This window comes from Eublepharis macularius, chromosome 10 (genome assembly GCF_028583425.1).
Source record: "Eublepharis macularius isolate TG4126 chromosome 10, MPM_Emac_v1.0, whole genome shotgun sequence".
NCBI lineage: Eukaryota > Metazoa > Chordata > Lepidosauria > Squamata > Eublepharidae > Eublepharis > Eublepharis macularius.
In genome coordinates this window covers 30,135,802-30,148,744 of record NC_072799.1, presented here as the reverse complement: position 1 = coordinate 30,148,744, position 12,943 = coordinate 30,135,802, and the positions used below count along the sequence as shown (strand labels likewise).

At 39.7% G+C, this 12,943-nt stretch overlaps 1 protein-coding gene across 4 annotated transcripts in view; it reads right to left on the bottom strand.

The window, feature by feature from the left end:
* Window positions 1-12,943, bottom strand: part of NPNT (nephronectin) — an 89,375-nt gene that overhangs the window by 48,831 nt on the left and 27,601 nt on the right. For 2 of the 4 annotated variants that reach the window (XM_054990194.1, XM_054990196.1), the window contains exons 3-4: window positions 8,162-8,212; window positions 2,402-2,494 (exon numbers count right to left, since the gene is read on the bottom strand). In XM_054990194.1, coding sequence (XP_054846169.1) covers window positions 2,402-2,494; window positions 8,162-8,212 — 144 coding nt within the window. The remainder of the gene's footprint in view (window positions 1-2,401; window positions 2,495-8,161; window positions 8,213-12,943) is intronic. The other 2 variants (XM_054990195.1, XM_054990197.1) reach the window with 1 other exon arrangement.

The window sequence follows — 12,943 nt, the reverse complement described above, 5'->3', positions numbered from 1 at the left end:
GTGTTCTGCTACATAGGGAAAGGCAACTGCTGGGCTCTACTTGCTAGAATATCACTGTGGACAGGACTGGGGGACAGGAGAGAAAACCTATCCATCTTAGCCAAATAGGTTGCTAGTCCCCATTACAACCACCCCCAAGTTAGGGAAAGGACTGGGAAAGGAAACAGTTTACAAGATTGGAGGCAGGTGGGGGGAGAATGTTATCGTCTAGGCAAATTTTATTTAAAAGAGACTCAGATATTAACAGTACAATCTCATGCACATGCTCAAAATATATTTGACAACAGTAGACTGGTTGTTATTTAAACTCCAAATATAAAGGGAGGTGGAGCTGGGGATGTACTTTTTAGAGCAAAGGCAGCTCAATGAATGCTAAACCTTCCCCTGTTAACCCATAAAATCCATACAAAGTTTTTCCTTACTTCTCTGGCCTTTCCTTTTCTGATACTGGAAGTCAGGCACCTAAAAGAGAAGTGCTTGTTGGGGAAGTTTGCAGCAGTCATAACAGTGTGGTCCTTTTGCTTTAAAAACCAGATCCTCACTGGCTGCTCTGTTCACGATTGGGGCATTTGGGGGGTTTAAACAAGCCAGACTGCTAATGGCACACATAGAGCAGGGCCAATTTTCATACTGCAGTAAAACGAATCCCTTCCTTTCTTCTGCAGGCTGAGCTGAGCTCTCCTTTCCTTTTGTGCACTTGAAAACATATGCCCAGGAACCTTAGTCATTTGCGGTATTTGGGGATGAACTCCTGCATATGTTCAGATATGAGAATGTTCTACACATTACAGAAAAGACAAAATCAACCCACAGTGGAAACGTAAGCTTTTGTCTGTGCTGTAAGGTGAAGAGGCCTTAATCCTTACAAAACGAGTCAGTGAGCTGTCTGTAAGACTGCAGCCCAGAACTGCAGTCTTCTTGTACTGTTAATTATAATGGGCACCATTCACCAGGAAGCTGTCCCATATGAGCCCCACAGAAACTAGAGCTGTGTGATTCAGTGGGCGATTGTCACTGGAATGTTGAACATAGTATGAATTTCCGACACAAAATTCTTGCCTTTACGGAACTTCATGACAATGCCTCAGGCCTAATGTTATTTCATACAAGTCAAATACAGATTTGATTGCTTTACGCAGACAATATTTTTGTGGTATGCACTTCTGGAGAGACTGAATGATTCTCCCCTCCCTTCAACTTTTAACTGCTATCAAAGAGAGAGGAGGAGAAGTAGCCAGGCACTCCTTCACGCTGCCTGGATCCAGCTCAGCTAAGAAGCTTCTCCCTGAGGAACATGTTTATCGTATTTTAACTTATTTTGCATTGGGTTGTTTTAGTAAGCAATTTGGGGGGGGACAACTTCAGCTGAAAAGCAGGACAGAAATATAATAAATACATAAAATAAAACTTGAGTTTAAAACACAGACTGTCACGCAAGATGGCATTCTTGTGGCTGACTGAATTAGGCATAACACCATGAGGTAAGGAAAGGGTGAGAAAAGGATGCCAAGGTGAGGACGGGGCTTATACTTCATACAAGCCTATCAGGGAATGTTTATTATATCTAGTTTAGAAATTATTATGCCCTCAAATTGTCAGATTCTCTACACCACTCATTTGCTTTTCTATAATAAGCTTAGGAAAGATTTATCATGGTTAACTGAAGAATGTGACTATGACTTGCTTAAACATTTAGGAGAGGTCTGCACTATATGAAATAATGCTTTGGGGTTAAATGAGTAAAATACAGCAAAAAAAGCCACTGTTTTAAAATAGATATGAAGTATGGGTATGAAGGATTCTCTCTCTCTCTCTCTCTCTCTCTCTCTCTCTCTCTCTCTCACACACACACACACACACACACACACACACACACACACACACTTCTTATTACCTAACTCAAAATTACCATTTTGAAATTAAGTTCAGGATACACATCTCTAAAGCAGGCCAATTATATATCCCCAACAATACATTTACTCTTTAAATAATACTTTTCTGTCAAGGATTGTGATGCAATCCCAACTTCTCCAAGTCCCAAGATCCAATCTCTTCCACACCTCTTTGAAAATAATGGAAGTTCTCATTCCGTTCAGATGGCAGCTAGCCAGAAAAGAGAAACATAGATACCTCAACCAAACTGTAAGCAGATCTTGAGCACCACCATGTCATCTGGCCAAAAGGGGAACTGCAGACTCAGCAACCAACCTTGCTCCTGCTTATTCAGCAGCCTGACAGCTAACCCAGAACACTAATGAGGTGGCACTTTCCAGTATGTCCTCCATAGCCTGCTCCTGCTATATGTCTGCTATCTTTGATTAAGAGGAGCAAAATTTGAAATACAATTGTGCAATACTACAAAGAAGTTTGCTTTTTGAATACAAAGTTTTTGTTTTCCTACCTTGGTTGCATGTTTTTCCAGTGTATCCGGACTGACACTTGCATTTGTTTGGTCCAATACATTCTCCGTGTTTACATCCAGGTTGGCATATAGCTGTGTGAATACAAATATTTCAGCCTATCAATTTTCTATTCTTATTAAAACACACATGATATAAGAATGTTGAACAGCATGGGGAAGGTGACTGGCAGATAAGTGCTGAGAGAATGAATGCTTCACTCCTTTCTCTGCCACCACCTTTCTGATAGAACTCCTCCTCATCCAGCCATTTTCCCCCGTGTGATGTCCCAGATACTGTCAAAATACAGCTATACAAAATGGGTATATTTAATCTTTTTGTAGAAGAGGAAAAAGTTATGATTTCAAAATGCAAAAGACAAATATACCCATGTTTGTTGTAGTGGTTAGGAGCGCGGGACTCTAATCTGGAGAACCGGCTTTGATTCCTCACTCCTCCACTTGAAGCCAGCTGGGTGATCTTGGGTCAGTCACAGCTCTCTGGAACTCTCTCAGCCTCACCCACCTCACAGGGTGTTTTGTTATGGGGATAATAAGGACATACTTTGTAAACCACTCTGAGTGGGTGTTAAGTCATCCTGAAGCGTGGCATATAGATCAAATATTATTAATAATAATTGGACACAGTTTCTGATAGTGATTGTCCTAAGCTACTACTAATTTTCATTAAAATAAGAATGTAGAATATGTTTCCTTAAAAGGTCATAAATTCATAATATAACAGTGTGACCATTGTTTTATTAAAGAGGCAATATGGGAAGGGATTAATATATTTACTTCATGGAATAAACTCATGTTTATTTTAATATATGTGTCTGCGGGCTTCATGTAAAGTATTAACTTTCTTTAGAGTTTCAAATCAAATTTTTATTCTTTTCCTCCTACCAAAACTTCCCTTACATATATGGACTAAATTCACATCACGGTTCCCATGATCCAAAATACATTTATCATTTGTAGGATCTTTTATGAGAATGAATTTATGAATGGCTGTGCATTCTATTTGTTCATTCTATTTAAATTGTTTGTTTAAATGGATTGTCTATTGAAGCTGTGTATTGTTTTTGTTTTTTGTATGCTGCTGAGGGTCTTCTTCGGGGAGAGAAGTATAAAAATGTCTTAAACAAATGAACAAACTGTGGAAGTAATTCTCCCCTCCCTTCTACCTATCTTCTTTGGGTCCTATCTAGGTTATTTTTAGAAAAAATGCTTCAATGGGTAAGTGCTTCTCCATTGTGCCAATCTAATCATGCCTTTAAGGAAAAAGTTCATGCCCAACACAAGTAATTTCCTCCCTTGCAGGAGTGGCGTTCTATCTTGTGAACTTTGAAGTGACAAAATTAATAATTTAGAGACATTCCCTTATATTTAGCCCTGACTTGGATAGCCCAGGCAAGCCTGATCTCATCAGAACTCAGAAGCTAAGCAGGATTGGCCTTGGGATGAGAGACCTCCAACAAAGACCAGGGTTGCAGAGGCAGGCAATGGAAATCTACCTCAGTTAGTTTCTTGCCTTGAAAACGCCAGCAGAGATCACGGTAAGTCACCTATGATGGCACTTTCTACCACCACCTTATGTTTAACAGTTAATGGAGCTGGCAATTTGTAGACTCACCCTAACATCATATGAACTTTGCTCTAGAACAAGCTTTACAGACTGCTGTATGAGATGGCTGAGTTGCTGTTCATATTAAATTTAAAATTTAAGCCATTCTTTATATGTGGATCTAGAAATATTACAAACGTTTTCCTTCTTTTTTCTTTTACTTAAAAATATTTTTAGAAAGTCTCCCTGCACAATCCCTATTTTTTTCCCTAATAAAGGAAGAAGCAATGAACAAGAGCCTCATTTCAATTAATAAGGCATTGTCATCACCAATCTACTCTTCTCTGTGGATTTGATGTGGCAGAATTATCTTTGGATCAGGGCTTGGTGTAGAGTACCCAACTTTTACACTGGTCCCTCTAACTGTCCCTTTCATATCCATCTGATCGGCAGCAATTATCAGGCAAAGTTATTTAGCTCAATGCTACAGAAAGCTTCTTCTGTACATTTCCATATGGTATACCTCTGTTAAAGGGGCTGGACATTTGTTTCTAAGCCTGAGGGTATCCCTAATACTAACAGGCTTAAAAAAAACAATTAAAAGACAGGTCTATATTAGAACTTACATTAAAGAGAAGGAGAAAACCTCACACTTCATAGCAACACTCACACTCCTGCAAAATAGCAAATCTGTTTCACTCTCTCACACAGGTCAGTCACAGAATGATAATGAAATTTGCAAAGCACCCAAAGAAGTCTGAAAAAAATGCAGTTTCAAGAAAAACAGAAGTAGTGCATGTGAAAAGGGTGAGGGCGGGGAAGATGCTGCTTAGAGGATTAAGAAATCCATCCCTAGTCATTCATTATTGGGGAAACACTGTAGAAAGAAAAATATATCAGGAAAAATTCCTTCTGCCGCTAGATATGTTTCACTGTGATGACTGGAAAGTTTTCCTGTCAATTTCATTGTCCCTTGACTCTGTTCATCTTTCTCTCGGTATCAATTCTGTTTGTGTTTTTTCATTAAGTTATAAATGAACTCACATTCCTAGTCAGTACTCCAATGAACTAATTGGCAGGCCTAGATTCAAGGAGGTTTAGTTGTCTATCTTCCTTTTAATATGAGATATTTAATTAAATCTGCATATTAGCCAAGCTTCATTATAACTGCCTTTTAAAACACTGCAGATAGAGGAGTTAGCCATATTAGTCTGTAACAGCAAAATTATAAAGAGTCCAGTAGCACCTTTAAGACTACCAACTTTATTGTAGCAGATTGTCAGATGCATCTGACAATCATTCGATTGTCAGATGCATTCGATTGTCAGATGCATCTGACGAGGACAGCTGTGGCTTTCGAAAGCTTATGCTACAATAAAGTTGGTGAATCTTAAAGGTGCTACTGGACTCTTTACTATTTTACTGAAGATAGGGTTTCTAATAGGCCTAGAGAAAATGTCCTGTTCCCTCAATCAGATATATTATATACAAGCAGCCTATTTCCACACATTAAGCTTTTATTAAAGGGACAAGACATTCTGCTCCAGACCTGTTAGCAAACTTCTTTGCCAACAATTATTTTAAAATGAAATTATAAGCCACGATGCATTGTTTGAAGGAAAGGCCCTTTCTTTTTTTCATTTCCTATTATAACATACCTGAACTAAAAAAAAAGTCTTCTTAAATGTGTCCTTATAAATTAAAGCAGACATGCACAAATGAATTAGTATGTTAGTTAAATTAAAATGTGAAGCCATGCTAAACAGCAATTGACCTTCAATATTTTCACTAAATATAACACCTAGGAATTGGCATATTGTCACAATGGCCTGGTTCAAAATACACCACTTTAAATAAATGCAAGAGTCCCCTGAAAATTCAGTATGCCCCCCCTCCCCCAAAGAACCTTCTATCATGTTTGCACAGCAGTACAGACATGAATGTGCACAGATGCATGAACATGTTCATCATACATCCATTGAAATAATAACAAGCCTATGAACCTTAGCTTTTATTTGTCACCAGGATGGTCCTGTGTGTCCATGACCACAGGATCAGAGGTTATATGAAAATTCCTGCCTTGGTATTCAGCATCATCTGGGATGAAATTATTGAAAGGCTGCAATCCTAAAGACACTTTCCTGGGAGTACACCCCATGGAATAACATAGGACTTGCTGCTGAGTACACCTGCTTAGGATTGCTCCCTAAGTTGTCTCCTTTGATAATTAACTGGCATTTAGGGATTTTTTTCTCTTGTTTAGGACTGCCAGTGTTCTGAAGCAAAAGCAATGATTATGTTGCACGGGGCTATGATTCTGTGGAAGCTGGCTGTTCCTTCCAATTAAGTGGATTTATAACCACTCTCATTAGGATAACTAGGAATTGAAATTTTTATTACTAAATCAAATACAAAGCAGAATGCAAGCTCATAAAACATCTGCTTTTCTCAAGAAACACATTTCCATTATATGGCAACTTGTTAATGTACTTTCTACAAAGCTCCATTGCGGGCAGCTGGCCTTTAATCTTTAAGCAGCTTGATATGCGAAACTTTCTTTACTCACTCGTTTCGGAATGACAGTGCCAAATGTTGCGAATGTGGTTCCATAACCAACAGAGAGATTATAAGCACCGGACAACTAAATGTATAGCTTGTTTAAATAAAGCAAGTATCAGGTTTCCAAAGAGATTTTCACTTACCCACAGGGCCATGGCATTAGACTGGAACTGCGTTCAAACAATGAGCGTGAATAACATGTTGCAATTTTTAGAAATGGCCTTTAATTGTGTATATAAAATTGCTACACACTTGCACGCATACACAGAAATAAGAGCTTTAGACACTTACATTGGTATGTAATAGAAAATAAATACTATACATCAAAATAATACATGACAATAACAGACTGGCATGGCGTTCCTCTTGCCTGAGGAGGTTTCCTTTATCTTTCCTCCATCTTAAGTGCTCTTCTGCTGGAGCTGGAGGAAGGTTTCTTAGGCTGGAATCTTCAAACTCTGCTCTGTAGAGTGGTAGGATCCATTCCACTGTATTAGGCCTCCAAAATACCTAATGAATCACTCATCTAATGAAACATGAGGTGATGATTCCCAACCTGTTCATCGTGCACACCAGCATGCAGTGAGGGGGATGAAGTGGGGCTTTGCAAATGTGAGCCACCATCCTGGATGCATCCATCTCCATGAGAGCATGGAGGTCCTGGGCAATTAAGATCTCCACGCACTATAAGCAGTACATGTAGTTCTGCACTATCATTTGGCATGATCCCCTGGGAGAGAATATAAAAATGCACCAGAATTCTCTTACATAGTCCACATAACAGCAGACAGTTGAGAGAAATGTCAGAGGCAACTCCATTACCTAGAATTCACAACCACATCCCTGAATCATGACTGGGCAAAGAGACCAGCAGAGCCCTGGCAGAGCAGGGGGGGGGGGAGGCTAACCCTCAGCCACAAGGAGGAAGCCTGCACACCGCCTTGAGACCTGATCAAGAAAATATTTGGTATCTTTCTGGTGATAAAGAACAGCGCCTCCAATTTTAACTCATAAAAAAACCTGTCCAAGGACCAGTGGGCCAGTCTATCCTACAGAATGGTAATGTGTCTTAACAATTGTAGATGTTTCCTCTATGGGCCTTAATTGTTGTGTATGGATCGAAATGATATGGGTCTTAGAAAAGACAAGCTTTCCATGGAGAATGGGGGCAGGTTTTGTGTGCATCTGTGGGTGTGAAAAGAAAGCATAGCTGTAATGCTGGAAGAAAAGACAGACTCTTCTTAAGTGGCTGAAGTACCTTGTGGGTTTAAGATCTTTCTGTCTCTGGGGAGGGTTCTGATGTGGGTAGCCGATTTGCTGCCCTATATGGGTATTATTTTGCCTCCACTTGTGTTCTACTTGTAAATAAAGCAAACACTGCAGAAATAACTGTTTCTCTCTCCACTTTCAAAGGCAACCAGTCCAGAAAAAGGGCTACTCCTGGAACTTCTCACCACTCAGGGAAATGGGGCATGTGTAACACAATTAACCTTCCTAAAAATAATAAATACAATAATTTAATATTTCCCCTTGAGTTTATATATAGTTCTTATGTCCCAAATATGATCAAAGAGGTCATGCCTTTAAAAAAAAACATAGTTGTGCCAAAATTATTTCAAGAAATAGGTTCAGCTAACCTTTGGGTTGGCACCTTATCCTGGCTATTCTGTGCCTTAAGACGTAGAAAGCTGCAAAACAAATGTCCATAAAAAGCAATTCCAGCTTTTTGTTTTGTTTTTCCTGCAAGGAGGTTGGATTTGGCTTGGGATTTTATCAACTTGCTACATTCCTGAAGACTTACACACATTCAACACTCAGAGCTTTTTTCTGAAATGAAAAATAAACTGACACATTTAAAAATAGAAATATATTATGTCACTATCTTGTTACAAGACATTTGAAAATAGATGTTGTGATACGCTCTCTATAAGAATGACTAAAATGAATGATGTTATGCTATTCTTGTCAAGACAGTTCAAGAATTCCAGTGAAAGAGTGAATAGATTTTTGTTTTTTATCCAAGTCAAGGCTCATGCAATACTTTCACCAGAACAGCATTTTTTTAGCCTTTAAAGAGACAGTATCCTTTCATATCCATCTATAAAAGCAAATGTATCCCCAATGACATAAAAGCAAATCATTCTGGGTGCTCATTTTGGCTTAAGTCACAACAACTTTTGCAACTTTAATAGAACATTTTGAACAGCAGGGACCAATAAATACACTAGTCATCTTTTAATTTGGGCGTTAACTAAAAGATAAATTACATTAGGTGGGAGATCCATGCGTGGCCCTCACAATTTATAAATATTCTGCAAAAAGGGGCCAGACAGATGCTGGACAGGAAGCAGTCAGAGGGGTACTTATTTTTATTTATAGTGGCATTGACTTTTGAAAAGAACGAATTGAATTGTGGATTACAGTATGCAAATACAACTTTTATAGAATGATTCTAAAAATTTTCACTTGCCTGAGGGTATACAAGAGCTTGCTGCTTGTTTGTTAATTGCAGCTCTGTCCAATCATGTCCCTTCCTAGGCTCACAAAAGTTTGGGATATATTTTACAGGAAAATTGGTCCATCAAAGAGTAGTGAATGTAGGGAAGAGTGAGACAGAGGCATTTATAGATTTGGTTGTGGTTTGTCGTTTAACTAGATTCTCATCATCATGCAAAGCCCTCTAAATATTTTGTGAGTTCTTGTGATAGGGTGTACAACTGGGGGTTCAAATACCTATTCTGTCATAAAGCTCACTTGGTGACTTTGAGCCAATCACATTCTCTCACCTACCTATGGAACAGGAGAAAAAAACCATGGACGCTGAACTGCGCTCCTTGGAGGATAACCAGCAATAATAATATTCAGGGCTTTTTTTCAGCAGGAATGCAGTGGAACGGAGTTCCGGAACCTCTTGAAAATGGTCACATGGCTGGTGGCCCCACCCCCTGATCTCCAGACAGAGGGGAGTTTAGATTGCCCTCCGCACCGCTGAGTGGTGTGGAGGGCAATCTCAACTCCCCTCTGTCTGGAGATCAGGGGGCGGGGCCACCAGCCATGTGACCATTTTCTCCAAGGGCAACCCACTGAGTTCCACCACCTCTTTTCCCAGAAAAAAGCCCTGATAATATTATAGTTTTTTTATCACTGATAACTCTGATACTCTTTTTGTTATTAGAATGGTTCTGTATCTTTCCATTTTCTTGCAGTTGAAAACCTTACTTGATATACTGGACTCATCTATTAAATCAAGAGCTTATTTTTTGTCTTTCTGCCATTATTATTAATATGGCTTCTTTTATCAGGTGAACTTTTGTCTTGTGTTTTGTTTGAAAAGGATGGTAAATGAAGTGGGAAGAAAAACAGATAATAGTAGAAGTGGAAGGGTAAAAATTGCAGGGGGGTGATTAACTCCCTCCTGTCCTAGTGCTGCTGCACTGATCCAAGTCCCCTCTCCGAGCTTTTTAATCTTAAAAGAAACACGTTAGGATATTAAGTCACAGATCTCCAGTGTAATGTGTAGTTTGGCATAACGCTTTTGATTCCCAAATCCTCTCTCTAAGTATGCAACTGAACAAGGCATTAGAGGAGATCATTTCTTTTCCTTCTTCACAGACTTAACAGCAGGTGCAGGGAAAATCTGATTTTGTTTCAAGATCCTAGGCAGGGGGTTGGTGTAACCCTTTCCTCCAAACTGTTTTTTTTATAGGTAATTATTAGAAAAATGGAGGGAAGGCTTACCTCACCTGTGCTGTGGCCATGATTAAAATTCCCCCACCTTCACTGTGGCTGCCACAGGTCATAACAGGTAAAGAAAGAAGCAGAAAGCCATAGAGTAGAATCAGATGGAAAAGGTGATTAGAGCACTCTGTTCACAGGCAGCTGGCAACACAAGCAGCTGTTGGAACCTCCACATGTGGAATATCAAGTGGTTCTGACATTAATCGGATCATGAAACCTACATAGCACAGACTGTTCATTGGCATTACGTACCTTCCCTCCCCCCTTTTCCTCCATGTTTTAATGATCAGATATTAACCTGACTGATGTGAGAGAAGCTCAAATGCAATTCAATTGCTGAGTGTGAAAATGCTTTGTTCCAGAGATTGGCCAGGCCACCAACTTTGCATAGCACCCAGTCTTCTTGTCAAATGCTTAATGTTTTTCTGGACCATCATGGAAGAAATGCAGTTGGAGGAGAGAGGCTTTAACTATAAAGAGGGACACACATGAATGACTCGGTGCACCAGGATACAAGGCATCAATTGCCACTTTGAGTGCCAAGATACAAACCTCTAGGTTAGATCTCATGGATCAATGCCACTGCAGGGGAAGACATTACTATTAGTAGAATGGATCTGTATGATGCACCTCTATAGTACAATTTCAACAATAGTGACAATATAAAAGATAAATCAGACTCCAAATAGGCTCTTGATGTAGTGTGATAAGGAAAAAAAAAAAAGACTGCTAAAGTTCACTAGTGCAATTTCAGACAGCCAAACATGGCTGTGTACAGGACCAAATATGGCTAACTGAGGTATATTGGATAATCAGTATATAAAGGATGTAACAGGCAAAAATGTTATGAGACTAAAGGCTTTCTTGGAGAAAGGGTAGAGGTAAATGGTTGCCAGTAATCTAAGGGCAAACCATTAGAATATTTATACTAAAACAATTGCTAAGGGTGCTCCTGTGTATATTTATTACTTATTGGGAGAGCTCATGTGTGCTACTTCCTAATAAAGGACTCACAGCAACTGGTGTTTGGGCTGCAGAAACTTTATGGATTATTAATCAACATCGATGATCAGTAATGTTAAGATGTATATTTTTAGTTATGCAACGCAGGTTCTCCTATACTGGTTCTGAATTTTGATGTAGTTTGGCTCTTACCCCCGCACTAAGGCTTTTCTTACACATTCTGACGATATCATGATTGGCCTGTATCCTCTGCATGTGACAAGTGAGTTCCAATAAATGGGAAAGGATACCATTTCTTTAAAGCACATCATATTCTCTTGCATTGCTTTGCTAAAATACATCACACTTTTAAAAAACAACACACATAATGAATCAAGAATAGCAGGACCTTATTCTTCCCACATAAACACAATAAGAATGCAGTTCTGTATTATAACATATTATAACATATATTTAAGATTCACACGTTGAAATATAACGACTCCAGACATTAGTCCCAAATTATTTAACTTCAGCTTTCAATGAAGCAGTGTCTTCTTGGAAACTAAAATTTAGTTTTTACCTTGAGTTCAGATTAGGACATCTTGAGTTATTATACAGACTTGCATTTATGTCTAAAAATACCCAAACCCTAAGCAACTAGAGGTGTATGATTTCATCAAAACTGTAATGAAAGGATTTCTATGGGCAACAGCTCCCGTCCCGATCCCCACAATTAAGTGTAAACATGCATCAAAAGGAACATAAAGCATTGGAAATGACAGAATTTAGCATGTATTTTGATCCCCAAAGCATAAAAGAGGAAGAGCAGGTTCCATAGCATTTTTTGCGCAGCTGTTGCAAGAAGCCAGGCACATGCAAAGCTCTTCGTGACAGCAGCATCTCCAGCACCCCGTCATGGCCTATGCAAGGCCTCTCTCTGCATTTGGCAAAGCAAAGCAGTCAGTGGTTAGTTAGACTTAATGATCAAAGATATTTCACTGATGCTGGCTTAAGTTGGTATCCCCCTCCCTTTATTATTATTCCTCAACTGTTGGGGGCAAGAGTTTTCAGACCGGCTGCAGGAAACCCTGGAATTCATCGGAAGTGCACTGAGAGTTCCTGGAAGGTCAGCAATGAAAGAACAAGCATCCCAGAAACAAACCAACCAACCAGCTTGTTCCTCACCACTAATCTTTTTCTGTCAACAGCTCCGGAGCAATTTTAGGGTGTACATATAGTTCCTTTTTTTATCCCATCCTTCCATTTTATCCTCAAAACCATACGTGTTGGTTAGGCTGAGAGGGCGACTGGCCCAAGGTCACTCAGCAAGCTTCATGACTGTGGATTTGAAACCAGGTGTCCCAGATCACACTACCTATTACACCACACCAGCTCATGTAGTCAGTACTTGTTGTGTAGACAGCTGTGGTGTGGTTCAGAGGAAGGTACTGGACGAATCCTGGACCTTCCCCCCCCTGCTATCCTCTTGCATACAGCCATGTATTTATTTCCAGGGCTTTTTTTCTGGGAAAAGTGGTGATGGAACTCAGTGGGTTGCCCTCGGAGAAAATGGTCACATGGCTGGTGGCCACGCCCCCTGATCTCCAGACAGAGGGGGTTGAGATTGCTCTCCACGCCGCTCAGCAGAGCGGAGGGCAATCTAAACTCCCCTCTGTCTGGAGATCAGGGGGCGGGGCCACCAGCCATGTGACCATTTTCAAGAGGTTCTGGAACTC